At 37.2% G+C, this 17,463-nt stretch overlaps 1 protein-coding gene across 4 annotated transcripts in view; it reads right to left on the reverse strand.

Moving 5' to 3' along the window:
- GNAL (G protein subunit alpha L) overlaps positions 1-17,463 on the reverse strand; it is a 177,152-nt gene that overhangs the window by 48,535 nt on the left and 111,154 nt on the right. For all 4 annotated transcript variants that reach the window (XM_079300550.1, XM_079300553.1, XM_079300551.1 and 1 more), the window contains exon 5: positions 5,480-5,577. In XM_079300550.1, the coding sequence (XP_079156676.1) occupies positions 5,480-5,577 (98 nt within the window). The remainder of the gene's footprint in view (positions 1-5,479; positions 5,578-17,463) is intronic.

Below are 17,463 nucleotides of genomic sequence, written 5' to 3' on the forward strand. Positions count from 1 at the left end.
CTATCTGGCAACCACCTCTGTTTAGAAGATTCATAAGTGAGGCTAAAGTGATTACACTATGAATGTAACCTCTTTTTTTACTATTAAATAACTATTTAGTGGTTGGCTAGGGCACATAATTTAGATCAGGTAAGTGGAGAAAAATTGATCATCAACTAACCAAACAAAATTTGCTTCTAACTTAAGCAATGAATTTTTAAGGTTTGAAATTGATATTGTGTGAGAAATCTTAAAAGAATGAAGAAACTTTATAATCACAGTGAGTTTTTTATATACGAGCCAGAATAGATGGAAGAAAATAGTATTATGATTTTCTTGTATCACCATAAAAATTAATTTCTTAAAATTTTTTCACATGGAACATTTCAAATTAATACTTTTCCCTCACTTCTCTAAGTAAAAAGTATTAATCCTACACTTAATACGCAGTTACCAAGCATAAAAAGAATCACTCATTTTAAAAATAATGGTCTCTAGATAACAACAGCAACAACAATAATAGTGTTTAGCTTAATTTATCATAAATCTATCCATATTTACTTCACTGCCACTTAGAAAGAAAGAATACACCAATACACCTGACTGCAATGCCACACTGGACACAAGAAACAGAGAATGCCAAGGTTGTTTTTCTGACCTCAGGCTATAAGAGGGAATTTACTGATGACTGTGCATGTCAGCAATCAAATCTTATGTCTAGAAAAGCACAAGGCAAGTAAAAAATAAGCTCGGTTTTAAGAAGTGCTGCTGTTGAGAAAGCAATTATCTTTTTTTATCACATCAAGGGTTAAATCTGTGGACAATACAAAGAGTTGGCTTTTTTGTTTGATTTTGAAATTTTTTTTTCAATTACTCCACCTAATACTAGGATACACATCTCAGAAATTGGCTGAAACACTTTTCTAGGACAGAATAACTGCAAAGAAAAGGAACATTGATGTATTTTCCATCTATATCAGCTCAAATATAAAATCAACTTTCTTTGGCCAAGCTCACATCCCTTGTCTTTGCTTTCCTGAGAACTTGCATAATCAAGTTTTATTAGCCCAAATGTTCACACAGAGACCAATTTAGGCTTTCACATTAAAGTATAACAGAAATGGTATATTTTGTCAGGGAAAGAAGACTGATAGATAAGCTAGGACAAAACACTGGTTGAGGGCAGGGTTCCCTTAAATCCTTGGTGTACTTTATATCCCAAGGAACTCACTTAAGTGAGCTGAGTAAAACCCTTTCCAGCCAGGGCCACTCATGAACACACATGCTGCTATTTCCATGTGAACACAGTGAGACAAAATTCCATTCTGGAACATTCTAATAAACCTGAAAGGAGTTGTTTTTTTTTTATTTCTAACAACAACAGCCTGAGTTTGAGCTGTGTGTGACCTAAAAAGAGAATTGAATGTTCTGCTTTTGCCTTTTTTTCTCCCCTTCCCTAAGTGCCTAGTTCTGCTGGTCTACTCTTGTGCTCTAATATTACCACCTTCCCCTGGCAAAGTCTGAGCACTGCAAGCATCCCCACACCTTTTTTCTCATCACTGAAACTAATTTTAGCAAGTCACCTGACAGCTGAGTAGCCAAAACCAAGCTCAACGCTTACTTTATGCAAACAACAGATGAACATCACCAGACTGGGGGTGCCTGATATCCCCCAAGCATGTCTGATGTTCTGAATTGAAATTTTATACCTCTTCAATGCCACATAAATTAACTGGCTTAAATTTATGAAGTTTTAAAGGACATAATCAGCTCACCAGCTTTTTTTGCTGGGTCATTTTTAATTGAAGGCCATCATACCTAAACCTTTATTTGTTTTGACCTGTTCTGTATTTACAGAACTTTTCTTTGTTGTTCCCTTCCATGGATACAATAAAATTTAGGTATTTGGTAACCAGTATGAAAAAACAGAATATTAAAAATGGAGCTGTATTCATCATATAGGAAATCAATTTTTAGAAAACTGTCCTAGAATCACAGGAAAATTTTAATTTTTGCCTATTGTTTATATACTAAACAGTTTAATGCCAAAACTGCTCTAAATCATAATCTGAAAGTCCCTCATAGACCTAGAATTTGCTGAATTTAAACTATGTGAATATAGACAAAAAGCACAGTTTGAATACAGTTCAAGTAAGTTAAAATTAGATGGGAGATTTATCATCATTAAGCAGAAAAAGCCTGCTGAAATCTAAGTCAAATGGGGACACAACTAAATAAAATCAACTTTTCAAAGTAAGTATCAGTTTTTGAAATTAAACTTGAAATTTAACTTGTAAGAGATATTAAATCAGAAGAGAGGGAAAACAATAACCATTCAGTTTTATTATATTAATCTTGAAGAAATATATGAAGGTCACTAAGGAAAGAAGATGGCTGATGGTCATGCAGTAATACCCACTTCAAGAGTTACATAAATATCTTTGTAGCTGGTGATAAAGAACAATCCTGATCTTTGCTGATTTCTGACTTGGTCACAGATTCATATTTTTTACAAATATCACATGATGCATCAACATTATATGTGCACTAAATGTATTCCTTAACAATGAAAGAAGTGCAGATACATGAAGATGCATATTAAAGAATATTAAAATGATTAAAATTATTAAAATGATTAAATGAATGAGAATGAGGGAAAAGCAAGACCCCATTCTCATTCCCGTGAAGGAACAGTATCCTGATAATTTGAAAGGGCATTGAGGATGAAGGAAAATTAACTTTCCAGCATAAAGTAAATAAAACATTTGACTCTGTGTCCTTCTGCTACCTCTGATTCCAGCAAAATACTTCTCCCACAGCAATAAGGAAAATTAGGTTAAGTTTTAAAAATACAGAAGCCCTGTACTGTAGCCAAATTAAACTATTCCAAAATACACTGTATTTGTAACTCATTTAAATAACAGTCAGCAAGTTTGGCCGCTGACATTATAATTTCCTAATAATGCCTTTCAGTATTTTTAAGCCAGCCACCCAACTTGTAGTCCAATGATATTTATAACACATGCTGGGATTTTTTAGGTTTGGTTTTGTGTTTTTTTAAGCTGAGAAGTTGTGACCTACTGATAATGTTCTTCCTCCACTACCAAGCAAAAGATTAGGATTTAGCTGATGGCATGGGATGCTTTCTCCTAAAGTCAGTGTAATGGAAACACTGCAGATGTTTCAAAATCCCACAGTTAGCACATGTATCAGCATCACACTCCTTCCCTTTTCCCTTTCACCACTTAAAGATGGCCAGGGACAGCTTCTGAGAGAAATGCCACCAGCTCTTGCCGAGCCAGAATACAGCACCCTCACCCCCAGTATTTTTAAGTGCATGAAAGAACTGGTGGGTGGGAATCAGAACTGGACTTCCAACCTCTGCTCACAAGCTGCCAGTTATGAGGAGGATGTGGTCCCATCATCCTGACAAACGTCCATCCAATGCTAGCACAGAAATGGTCTTCTGGGTAGAGGGGCAGGTAAAAGTTTGGTGTCAGGATTATATTTCAGTGATTTAAATTACCAATACCTGTGAGAAAAATGCTTTTTGATGAGATCAGTGACCCAACTGTTCCTGAGTTTCAAGTTTCTGCTCTAAGACTGAAGGTGTGTAAGCAAAGATAAGTCACTCAGCTGTTACGTTTTCAGGTAGATCATGATATGAAAAGCACAGATACACTCAAGGAATATTTAAGTATCAAATGATACTTTATAAAGGGTCTTGAAAGTGAAGAATTATGCGAATATACTCACTACTATAACAAATAATCTTAGAATAAAGGAAAACTGAGCCAGTTAGAAGATATGGAGGGAAGAAATAAAGAAAAACAAACTATTAAACCTCCAAAGCCCATTAAGCTTCCCTTAATCTTTTACAGAAAATAGGTAGAAGGGTTTAGCTTTATGTTCCAAGACAATGGACTTAATTCCAATTCCAATTTTTTTTCCTCATTTGTGTTTTGGTTTTGGACACAACATGGAACCTAACATTCTTCTGGTGAGAGCCTGTAGGTAGGCATCATTTTGTTAAAGGGAAAGCACACTACCACTAACACTATAATTTGGTCTATTCCTTGTTTTGTCTGGCCCTTTCAGCACCATTTTTTGAAGTAAGGTTCACATTCACATATTTTAAGTACGTACTGTTATTCTGTTTTCTTGGTCTGATGTTTTATTTGAGTTTGTGAATGGGCATGATAAAGTCAGTCTGCACTTTTCATCAAGCACAACTCAGATCTGTACTATGGTGGTGGTGAGTGAGAGCAGAGAGGAAACCCACTGATTACAATCTAGGACAGCTGTCTAAATTTCTCTGTGTACAACGACTGCTTTAATTTCAGCTACTCTGGACTGTGAGCAAATGCCCAGGTTTTGGTAAATGCACTGAGATCAAATCAGTTCCTGCATGCACATATCTAATTTTCTCTCACATCTATGTGCTGATGAATCATTTTTCCCACAAATGGTCTGGAAAGAGGGAAAATAAACTATGACCCACAACACCAAAATTTCCCACTGTGGCAGAAGCGCGACAAGTCCTTTAGTGACATGGACCTATTCCTCTGCTTCAGGCTCAGCACCAAGAGAGGAGAGAAAAGCAAAACACTGAGGGCAAGAACAGACTTGTGGCATTGATGCTGACCATACTGCCAATTAGACAAATCATAACACACTGGAGCATGTTCTCTGAAAACCCTAAATCATATAGCAACTGTATGAGTATATATTTTCACAAGAGCAGTTCACATGAAATGTGTATTTTCGATGGAAATCTAATTCAGACCTGTGTTACTACTGAGGACAGCTGAGTTTGTAGCACTTGCAGTGTTAACAGACTATTTGTTGATTAATAGGTTTTCATCACTGCACTATGTATTTATGATTGGCACCTTCACAATCTATTTCTCAGAACATTTTTGACCAGACTGAACTTGTTTACAGAATTTGAGTGTGTTAGGTACATGTGTACCACTTTACTTGGTAGGATAGAATACCAAATGTACTACTGTCTTTAATGAAATACTGCTTATAACTTTTTCCACCTAGAAAATATATTAGTAATGCAAGTATGCATCTGGTTATGTAAATGTCTCAGAAATTTTAATGAAATGATAAAAGAAAGAGCAATTTCAGCACTGTCTGGATCTCAGAATTTGAAACAAAAGGTTCTCCTTAGATTGACTCAACATTTTTCCAACTTAATGGCTTCAATTGAAATGATTTTATGTAAATCAATTTTGAACGGAATAAAGATACTTAAAGTTATCTGATTTTTCATACTTTTCTTTATTAGATACGAAATATTTGAGGCAGAATATTTAGTTGTATAATAATGGAAAACTACAATAATAAATTAATTTTTCTATACATGCTCTATCTATAGAATGAAAACATTAATTCCTACACTGCAAAGATCCTGAATCTCACTGATGTATTTTCTAACTTGTTATAGACAATCACATTCTTGGCTATAAATTTCATAAAAAGAAGTACTTACTACTGTGCACAGTCAATCAATTGATATTCGTTTGACCTCTCGAAGCACGCCTTTACACCTTCATCATCCCAGAGCTTTTTTGCATGTTCAAAGAACTCCTGAAAATTGGAAATGAAATAAATCAGAGAACATTGCTCAATTTCTTCAGTCCCCAATCTGTGCTGTTCCTTCCCCCAACCATCATGCTTTATGCTTTGCAAAATGATAGATTATACACTTACAGAAGAAAATCTATAAGCATTTATTAGCAAAATGGCAATAAAATATACAAAACATAGGGCTGCTGAGAGTTTCCAGCACATGATATACAATGAAGACTATCTTCAAAATTCATGCCAGTCCATATATAAAATTTACTGTAAGTACAAAAGTTACCCAGAAGCATGCTCACTTCATTTTTAACTGAATTTATGCTTCTGTCATGGAAAAGGCATAAAAGTGACGCGAAAAGCCGCTTAGTTTATAAACATTAGTTTTCCAGAGAAAGAACCAGCTTGTAACTTTAAAAATACTGCGCAATTTTTCCTGAAAAACACAACTTTCTGCTACTTGGTATTTTCTCAATGCAATATAATAATTTGATTGCAAGACTTTCAGAGTCTTTGCTCAACACTACATCCTGCAAACAGCTGCCTGGCTCAACATGCTTTTCCTAGCAGCTATCCTAGGCTACCCAATCCAGAAATATCTGCCAGCAAGCTTAATTCAGAATTATTTGAAAGAGGAACCAAAGCTGTCCTTGGTGCCGGTGAAGCCACAGCCACACACATGCAGAGGTAGGTCCAACTCTGCCTACTGGCTCCCTTGTTTCTCCAGCCCCTGCTCTAGAGACTCGAGGATCCAGCTTGTTTGAAAGCTGGGAGTCCATTTTAGGTTATATCATAACTGGTAAGTGACACTGTAACAGAATTTTTCCAGCTACATCGTTCTAAATTCAAATGAAGGATGTTTAGATGAATTAGTATTTCCTTTATTATATGGTTCTTTCCTCCCTTGGACAAAATTGTTACAGCAATACGTCAACTCAAACACAGAAGTTGTTTTCTTAACACCTCAACACTGCTAATAAATCACTGGAGTCCTTTGGTTAGTCACAAATTTGTGAAACCTAACAAATTGCTTTACCACAGTTCAATTTGGCTCTGTGTAAAATGGGTGTAATACCACTATTCACTTCATGATACTGTCAAAATTTTGCATAAACATCTGAATTCTGAAACTTTTCTGAAATTGCTTTCCAGTCTCTCCCCACATCTTTTCAGGATTTAAAACCTTTTGCCCATTTTTTTTTTTTTAACCAACTATACCATGCACAAAATAGAAAGAGAGAAAATTCCATTATTTAAGAAGTTTTGAAAATATTAGAGAAAATAATATGTTAAAGCAGGAATGAGAAACCTTTGCAGAAAGTCTTGGATGAAGAGAGGAAGCAACACTATATATATTGGCAGCTGTTTATACTGCCCTTGAAAATTATTTCTTCACTTGGTGGGGACATGTTTATTTAGTCTTTGTTATTTTAATTACTTATGCAATGATTGTTCTAAATACTGCAGATCCAGTTTGAGAAGTGATGCTACAGCTATTACAAATTCTCTGATCCTACAGCAGAAAAAAAGCAAAAACAAGCTCAAGGAAGGACAAGATACCAAACTGAAGTGGAAGGAGAAAGCCGACACCCATAACAGAGAGCACGACTACAAGAAAAAGAAAGAACTGGAAAAGTCAAAATGACAAATACCAGAAACCATGGAACATTCCTCAAATATGAAGCATATGCTTGATTGATGCTTGGGGCATCAGCTGAACACCTCTCACTTGCTGGCCTCTTTGGCCAAAGGAAACACTGCCTCCTTAGTGGGTGAACTCTGGATAAGTGTCAGCTCCTGAGGCAGAAGGAGCCAGCTCTCCATCCCCTCAGATGGGAGCAGACTCCCATCCCTTCCTCCACAGGCACTCACTGCTGCAGGTGTGGGGCCTGAGCACAGTGTGGCTGCCTTACCCTTCTCCCTATCCAGGGCTGGGAATTCTCACCCACCCTGAAAGCCACCTCTAAGGAGAACAAACATGTAAAAACCAATCCCATTCAGCCCCACAGAGGCTGCAGGAAGGGGAGGGGATGAGGAAGAGGTCAGAGTAAAGGTATTCTCTTCTGACGGGTGGGATGGATTGAGAGATCAGTTGAAAACATAACAAAGTAAATAAGCAAACAAACAAATAAATAAAGTTGCATAGCTACAGTAGTTCTTTACTTCTGCATTTATATGCTCTGTACGAGCTTTATTTACTCTTTAAAATCTCTTCTGAAAAAGAGGCAATCATTTCAGCTCAGCTCCTTGAGACCATACAAATATGTTGTAAATACAGGGTTTCTGTATCATGTGCTTCAGATATTTCCACCTGACCATTATGTCTCAAAGCAGTCTATTTAAAATGACTTCCAGACTTCTAGTCCTAAGCAAATCATATAAAACAGAGCAAATATACTTCCCTCATTAGAATGTACCGATCTACTGCAGAGGAGTACACTTGATTGCAAATTGCCTCCCACACAGCTAGCTACTCGATCCTTCCTTCCCAGGTGACTAAAGCCTTCCAGAAAAATCCTGTTTCATTTCAAGGTGCCAAGTACCATGATCCAACTTTTCACACTTGTTTTTAACCCTTCTCTCGTCTGCTGTAAGTTCCTCAGTATTTTTTCTGCTCATCTGTATAAGGCCCCCCCATTTCAAGCATAGAGGAGGATTCTGCACATGGCAAACATGTCTGGGTGCCAGCCCCCTCTCCATCACAGGACAACATCCAGACAGAGGTTACCACATCAGCTTCAACTCCTGCAATCAAGACCTTTTTGCCTGATCAGCTTTCCAACAATCACTTCCCTCCCCTCAATCCTTACAACTCATTCCTATGAATCTCAATGCTTGTCACTTCTTCCTCCTGCCATGGCCCCACTGTGGCCGCCTCAATGGCAATCAGGCTCTGGTGTGGGCTTTGGGCTCTGCTTGCCCTGCAGCATATGCTCTGGGGCTGCAGTATCCTTGGGGTGGCAGCCACAGGTGGCAATTCCTATCATGGGAAAAGCCAGGATAGTTCAAAGAACAGAGAATTCAGCTTTGCTTCAGCTAGTAAGGGAAGATGGACTAAGCCGCTTTAAAATTTTACCTTAGGTCAGGAAAACACAAATAAGGTTTTTAAGAGTAAGCTGTGACTGTATTAGCTTACATTCTGAGTTGGTCAAACTAACACTTTCTTAAAGGTGTGACTCCTGTAAAGTGGCTTTATGGCTCTTAGAAATCACAGGCCAGGTCCTTTAAGAAACCTTGACTGGGACAGTAGAAAACGGGAACATGGTAAATCGTGCTGGTAATCCAATACACTGTGTTTTGCAAGCACGTGCAGTTACTTGTAGCAGATCAAAGTTACCAAAATCTACTGAAATATTTAACATACTGAAGAGAACCAGGAAATTAATGTACTGTGCCTGAAAGCAGAAAACCACCTACATCATGACCAAACAGAACAGTTGCTTTAACCAAACTCTTCCTTATGAAGGCTCCTATTAATATAAATATAAAATAATCAATATATTCTTAATGTAGTATTTTAATTGGAGCATTTAAGAAGTAAATAATAATGCTTTAGATCTCATGAGTTACAGGCATCATGAATTGCAGGTACTTTTTACATTGCACACATTAATTTATACCATTTATCTAAGAATTTATAGCGATCACTAGACCATACAAAACCTTGATGTGATATTTGGAAGTCATCAAAATGAAGATGTAACACACAACATCTCAAATATTTATTAATATAAACTTATTTTGAAATTTTCCACTCTTCCTGAGACAATCCAAAACTTGAGCCCTGCATTCCTGAATCTCCTTCTCACTTGCAGATACATTTTGCTATAAATAATCACACATCATCCAAGAATCATGAAGAGCCAAAAGCAGACTACAATTACTTTTTTGTTTTCAGAAGAAAATAAGCTCAGATGTACATAAATGTAAAAAAACCCTGAGCTGGTATCACTGATCTAAACAATAGGGTATTTTTACTGTGTTTTGAAAGGTCTTGTAAAAATATTTTTACTCACCTAATTCAGGGAAAAATTTCCTGATTCAATGTATTCCCATACATAGCATTCCAAGAAAACAATACAGGTAACAAATTTTATGTACTACAGCTAAGCTTCAGGGTGCTGGTTTTCAACTTTGTCTTACTAGAAGTTACAGCCTGGTCTAGAAAGTCAATTTCCCTTATTTTGGAAATAAACTTATTTATTGGTATGTTACCTTAGAAACCTCCTCCCCCTTATAACTCCTACAAAAAAAATTTCAAGTAGCTAAGAAATGGACTTATTTCACTTTTTAGATACCTAAATTTGGAATAAATACTAGTGATGATTAAACAGTTACATATCTTCATGAACAGATCTTTATGTCTCTTGCAAAAAAAGAACTTTAGAAATGACAAAAGTTCATGTTAGGTCAGAAATACAACTTTTATTCTACTAAGACTCTTTCTGCTTTCTTTCTGGATGAAGCATACATTTAATAGCTGTCCTGATATCACCTTTCAGTCTCCCAGAAAGTGGAATGTAGAAGGCTCCAACCAGATCCATATTTTCTACTTCTGTTAGCATATTGTAAACATGAAAACAACAGCTTAGATCAATGTGAAGTCAATCTCCCTCAAGCCAAAATTTATGCTCTTATTCTCCTAAGCTTCAGGACTGTCAGAACTGTAAGACAATTTCTCATCTGAAACACAGATTAAACCTGTCTGATTACCTGACAACCACTTAAAGAAGTGGCAAATGTTACACATTTTCATAGTTCTGCCATTGTGGGTGTGAAATGAAGTCATCACTTCTATTCTGAATTTCAGTTACTACTTCTTCTCTCAAGTACTTAACCAAACAAAAAAATAAATCACACAATGCATTAAAAATTCCCACCTAACACCTCCCCAGCTCCCAATGACAACTGCAGTGCAAGATGATCCAGAGAATTAATTCACACAGGAAGGGAGCTATGTGCCTCCCTACTGAGCAGGGCACTTGCACCTCCCAATTCATAGTGCAGAAGTTATGAGTAGATATACACATACAGGCAGCCCCTGTCTCCCATCCACGGAACTATGGAAACATTTTGTGGAATAAAAGAGTGACAGCTGATGGGGAACATTGTAATGCCATAAGGATGAAACTGAGTGGAGTCAAATAAAGGATGTATAGGCAAACTACCTCCAGGATTTTCTAAATGCAGCACATTTGACTCTACAGTTCAAACCATATCCTTCGAAGCATCTTTTTCTCAAACAAATCTGAGTTCAAAACCGAACCAGATTCATCAGCCTGCAGCCAAGTCACAGAGCATGACAGCAAAGCAAAGAGCAGGATGCTGTGCTGTTACAGCAGAGGACAGACACGGGGTGTGGGAGAGGTGGCTGGCAGGAAGAACTTTAACCTAGCACTTTCATCTCTTCCCACAGAGCTGTGAAGAAGCCTTTTTCCATGTGGTGCCCAGGGGATGATCAGAGTGACTGCACTTTGGGTGCATCCCCCTGATGTTCACAGCACCTGGGGCTGTCTGCTGCCACCCTGGCAGACACCACAAATCTGGTCAGTGTATCAATATTCTGTTGGGTTTTGCATAAGCCTTGTAAAGTAATAGAAGAATAGCAATTTTAAATAGTTTATATTTGAGCCATGTAAACACCTGGAATTTAACATTATGAAGCAAAAACTACTTTTGTGGATCCTGTACTCTCTTGTAAACCTCTACAGTCTCTGCTCACTGTAGACAGTCTCCACTTTGAGAGCCTGACTTTAAACTTGAATCCTAACCCAGTGTTTAACTGAGGTGGTAGTAAACTGATGTTCCAAGAAACCTGCAAGAAACAGTGAGTGACAATCTGCCCCAGATGACTCCAATTATCACTGCTTTGCTTGTATGAAGTGTTGCAACTAATTTTCTATTAAAATTGCTCTTTATCCCCAAACATCTACTGAGTGCAAATGCAAGCTGTGTCAACAAAAAAAAATTTAAATGGATTTAATGATTGGGTGAACTACAAGTTAAGGCACCCAAGTGAGAAGGAAGCCTGCTTAGTTACCTCTTCCACAAACAAGTACAGCCTCTTGATAATCAACCTCTTGTTTATGAGTTAAAAGTGTCCCTTATGGCTCAGCCATCTCTCCTTAATCCTTTATGAATATTCTGCCTAACAAGGGAGCTGTTTTGCTGTAGGTATACAAAATGCAGCTGCTCAAACTCCTAATGCCCACAATGAAGACAGGCAAACAGTTACCATTTGAAAACAAAAGCAGAATACATGACTTGAATTTTCCCAACAGCAGCATTGTCAAAACCTCCATTAGCACCAAAGCAATAGCACAAGAAACACTGTAACCATGTAGGGAGGGGTGGCCAAATGGCACACAAGGACCATGCCCAACAGTAGGGTTCAGATGTTTCTAAAGAACCTGCACTTACAGTAGATTAATTATACAGAAACCTTTAGGAAAAGTACAACCTCCACCCCCTGCAAAGTATTTTCTCTTGTAATTTGTGGGAGTGCAATACTCAATGCAATTACTCTGCTGGTTAGTGACTCATTCTGATAGGCACAGCAGCAGTTTGGCCTCTAACCCTCCTCCAAAACCTAACTTCAGATCTGCCAAAGAGAATTACAGGATAATACATCCAGGTCTACCTTCTATTCATTTTTATTGGAATAATTTTGCCTTTTTTTAAGGCCAGATGCAACAGTCTTCAAGCATGATCAGTCTGCACTAAGCATAACCTCAGTTCATTAGAGCTGAACATGGGAGGATGGCAAATATTGCCTTCATAAAACACAACCTATGTTGGGGCATCTTATATTCTGAGGAAAAAAACTAATCTATTAACTCCTAGGAGAATCTTATCTGACTTGCAAGTATAAGTAAAGAAGCTGGGGCAACAAACAGCACTTATAAATGTATAAAAGCACACAGCTACCACATGCCTCTGTGTAACACCATCAGTCAAAATGCATCAATTGTGGAGCTTGCTGACAGTGTTCAAAAACCACGCACCCAGCAGAGATAGATTCTACATCCCTTTCTTGAAATATTTCTGTGACTTCACTTTTAAGCTGTTACTCTACACTAAATTTCAAAGAAGTGTGTGCAGTTGAGGGATCAGCCTGATCGCCCTAGCAATTCTATTTCTGCCTGCTGGAAACATGTTCCATCTGCCATCTTATTTTATAGAAATCAACAAGTTCAAACTTTCACAGATCACACAACTCATCTGCAAGGTCTGAGAAATATATTAATCCATGTTTCAAACTTGTATCTGTCAAACACTAAAAAAAATTCTGAAAGGTCTTTAGATCATATTAGCAAAATGATAACATGATTTTGTGCTTTCCTAATATTTTGAGGCCAGCACTGTGGTTTGGATAGGCTTTGCAAGTAAGAATACCTTATAAGTCAAAGAACAGTTTCATGTTTTTCCTTCACTACCTGTTAAATAGTGGAGCTTTTTTCCTGAGCTAGACAAAGCTTTTATCATACTAAAACCAAAAACCTCTGATTCAGTCTTCTAGTTTCCATTTTAACTGTGTACTTCAAGTTTCAGTCTGTTCAAATCCTTGAATCCTCGAATGCTGCTGCCTACCTGCTATTTTAAGAGGCCACCAAGCTCTCAACTAAGAAAAGGAGAGATAATTTAAGCAGATTACTTAGTGTATATAGTGCCTAAAAATGTGTCGAGGATCGAAAGCTCACACACATTCTTTTCCTTGAAATTACGCTGGTTTCAGAGAGTCAGGACCTCTCCCTGGATGCACATAAAAGCTCTTCATTAAAAAAAACAAAAAACCAAAAAAAAAATCCCACAATTGAAAATATTTGTGAAAGTAATTAAAGATGCATTACACAATCCTACAACATTGTTGCCCTTTTTATTTCTGAAGCACTTGTGAAAAGAAAAATATAGGTACTGTTATAATTCCCTCAAGGAGAGTTCTTTTGTGGGCAACAGATGATGACAAAGCATGAAATCAAACTGCAAGTGCTGAACAAGATGCAAAAAGAATGAAAAATAAGTAATGACTTGACAAAAAATTGGGAGCAGGTGAGTTTATCAAAATGCTGCTCACACAGTTGTCTTTGCAGAGCACTGAGCCTTGAAAGTGGAAAAATTACTGAAAGCCACATAATCTGCATGTCACCTGTACAGGGAGATGTTTGTTTGCTGTTTATTTATTGAAAGCAATAAAGGCACCATGAAAATCTACAGATTCTGTATGGCAAAATTTGGTTCTTAAACTGACTAGGTAAGACTAAACAAAACAGAGTCCATGTGGAATAAAAAATGGCAAATCAGCCCACAGCACTTTTGTTACTGCTTCTGCTTCTGCAGTCATTTAACTCCTGGGCCTTTGCAATGAACACCATATTCAATTTTAAGTCAATATAACTTCCAGTCAGTGAGTATGTATAAATCACTCTGCAATCCTTGACAAAGGGACTGTTATGGAATTGAGAAAGTGCTGCTGTTAGACATTCATTATAAAGTGGTAAATTTGAAGTATTTAATGGCAGGAAGTATTAGCAAGATTTTTATTTTCAAAACACTGGCCAACAACAAGAACTTACATGCAGTAACATGGCAAAATTGGATCTAAACCCTCCCTGATTATAAATCTCAAGAAGCATTGTATTACTTCATATTTTGTATTAGCTGTTTAGTAAGGTAATCTTCTATTCTATGCCACAATATATTTGAGCACAAATCAGTACAAAAAAATTGAGATCCTCCCAGTGGATTGTTGCTTCACGTAGCAAAAATCATGAAGTTAATTCTCACCTGCTGCTTAGAAGGGATACATCTAAATGTGCACTTTGTCATCTTTTGACACTGAGAACCTGGCCCTCTATTCAAGTTTCTTTCAGCCCTTCTCCCAAGTCTGCCTTTGCTGTCATTGCTCAGAGGGTAGGGGCTCCCCCAAAGCAAACCAGCGGAGTACAAGGCTGAGGGGAGGCAGCTCTTGCCTGTCCCCAGGCAGCTCTCCTGCCCTGCCCTGGGGAACCCCTGCTGCTTCTATAAACACAGTTTCAAGAGGGAAGACAAGCGTCCAGCGAGATCTACAAACACAGGACTGCAGCCTGTAATTATTCCAGTACGAAAAGTTTCTACTACTCCCAGCTTCAACTATTTTCCTTAAACCAGTTTTGAAGGTCATACATCAAGGAACTATTTCACGGTCTAATATGCACTTTATTATTTGTAAGTGATTTCCTACCAGACAAGTGGTTTGCAAGGACAGAGAACTCTCATTTCCTTTTATAGATTTGATTCGGAAATAAATGCTGGCAACATCATGTGACAAACGGGCAGCATCCACAACTTGAGCAACTCTCATAATTGTATCAAAAAGTAATGGAAAAGCCAGTCTGCTGCTGCCAGATCTATTTAGCCTCCTACTCCTCTGCCCAAGTTTTATCTAAATTCTTCTGCATTATCTCTCTTCTTTTGACACTTCTTGTCCTTATCCATGTGCAAAAACCTAGCTTCAGCACACTAACTTATTCATAATAATAGTAGGAAAAGGCAATACAAGTCTTTATTATATCTCTGTGGCTAAACTAAATTGAGTTTCAGGAAACTTTTTCTTCTAATTAACAACCACAAGTATAGATATACGTATACAAGTAAAGATTTTCCAAGAAAAGCAAAATCTTTTTTGTCTTTTCTATCTGATAGTTATTGCCTTTTAGTTCTTGGAAATTATTGGATACTACTGCATGAACTAGTCATTTGGGCTATCTGAAAGTAATATATTTTAAAGGAATCCCACAGTTCCAAGATGTGCTTACAACATTTATGCATGTAGAATTATTCTATCTTATTATTCAGTAAGATTAAGGTATCTTAATAAAGCTCTGAGAAGTAATAGAAGTAAATGCAAGTAAATCTTAGCTGAAATGTATATAATTGCAACATTCTTCTAATGCCAGTTCCCACAAATCTAGTGCTGATGAGCCCCAGAAATCAACCTTTTCAGACTAATTTAGAAGAAACTTAGTTAGCAACTTCAGGAAAGTAAAATTTTTAGTTCCTACTACTTGGTTCTCAACTCCCATTCTGAAGAGTACATAATTTTCAAGAACTGTGATAACAACACCCTATTACGTATAACATGGAAAGAAGATATATACAGTAACAAATGAAATTGTTGAGGCATCGGAAGCTAAACAATTTTTGTTAGCCCATAAATATTTTTACCACTCAAAAACTGCTTAGAAGTCAACAGAAATCCATAGGAATAAAAATCTGTATCTTTATGAATATAGATGACTTGAGACAATGGGCAACTTGTGGATGGGAAGTTCTGTTGGAATTCAGAGCTGAAAGTCACTAATGGGGCCCAAGTGTTTGGCATGTAGATGCTTCCAGGTACCTGAAAAAATACTTTATAGAGTTTAAGACAGCTTCTTCTTTTTACTTTTTCCCCCAGTCTTTTATTTACTATTTCCTGCAGGATTATTTCTCACTTCAAATGCAATCTAACAGGAAAGCTACTGATCAATATTGTAAACAGATGATTAGTGTCTTGTGATTGCCAAAGAACTGTTAATGAATCTCAACAAATCATGCTGAAGCAGGGACATGAGGTAAAATAATTGAATCGAGGGAGATAATAAAACTAGGTAATTCCTTCAGTTTAAAAGACAAATATTGCCAGAGTTCTTTAAACAGAAAGAATTTACACTTGTCTCAGAAATTGTAGGAAATCCATTTCTTTGGATTAATTAAAATCAAACTGCCACCAACTGCAGCCTACCTGAAGTAAAACACAGAAGTTGTGAGTTTGAGGTCATTGATACTGGACCCTTCCAACCTGCAACAACTGAGGTGAGACTCCAAGGAGCCTCCCTGCCCCTTCTCTCCCTTCTCATTCTTTCAGGTACTGCTAGGCTGCAGAGCCTGCCAGAGCCACCACGGGGCCAGCAGCTCCCTGCAAGACGAGTGGTTGCACACGAACTAAAAGGACATGCTGGGCAGTGCAGCTGGTGAACAAATTTAAAATTCAGCTGGATCTGAAAAGAAAACCTGACAGATAGGTGCCAGTTGTGAGCGAGGCCTTGAAACAATGTGAAGACAAGTCAGACAAGGACTTTTGTTGTCTTGTCTTACAAAACTCAACCAACCAACTTCAGAATAAGAGAAATAAATAAATAATGTCTTCTAGCAACCACTCTGAATGTCTAGGGAAATTCCATTCCACAGACATTCAATCTTTTCTGACCTCTTGCTTCCAGACTGGAAGAGATGGCTGGGCAACAAAAGCATATAATTTGTTCCCAACTCTCTAAATACCTTCTTGAAGAATGCCAGGAACAGGTGCATTGTAGACTATGGCCTTTAAGCAACCAGAATTTTTGAGAACTGAAGGTAGTAAAATCATCAGTACTTTTAATTAAACAAGCTTCTCTTCCTCTCTACCTGCCCACTGATCCATTGTCTGTAAATCCATAGCTTTTTCAATTTTTAACTTGAAATACACTAGTGAGGGAAAGAGCATTCTTCATAAATTTCATCAGACATTTTTTGGCAGTTAAACCAGAAAATGTATGTAAACATCAGAAGTGAAATTCTTGATCAGCTGTAGCAAGTCCAAACCTTAACAATGTGAAATAATCCAGTATCTACATTTAAAGCAAATAATAAATATTTAAATACACAATGGAAAAGCTGTTTATTTCCAGGAAAAAAGGCATTGACTTGGAGAACTCAGGACTCTAAACAGTACTTTGATCTGTCACACTTGTTATATGGCACATTAGGTTAAACATAAATGACTTCTTCACATGGAACTGTTTCTGTTTTCAAGCTGCGGCTTCCTTATCTACCTTTTAAAGATTGAGATTTATTTTCAATGCAATATAATTTAATTAAACATTTGATATACATTTT

The sequence above is a fragment of the Erithacus rubecula genome (genome assembly GCF_903797595.1).
Source record: "Erithacus rubecula genome assembly, chromosome: 3".
Classification (NCBI taxonomy): Eukaryota; Metazoa; Chordata; class Aves; order Passeriformes; family Muscicapidae; genus Erithacus; species Erithacus rubecula.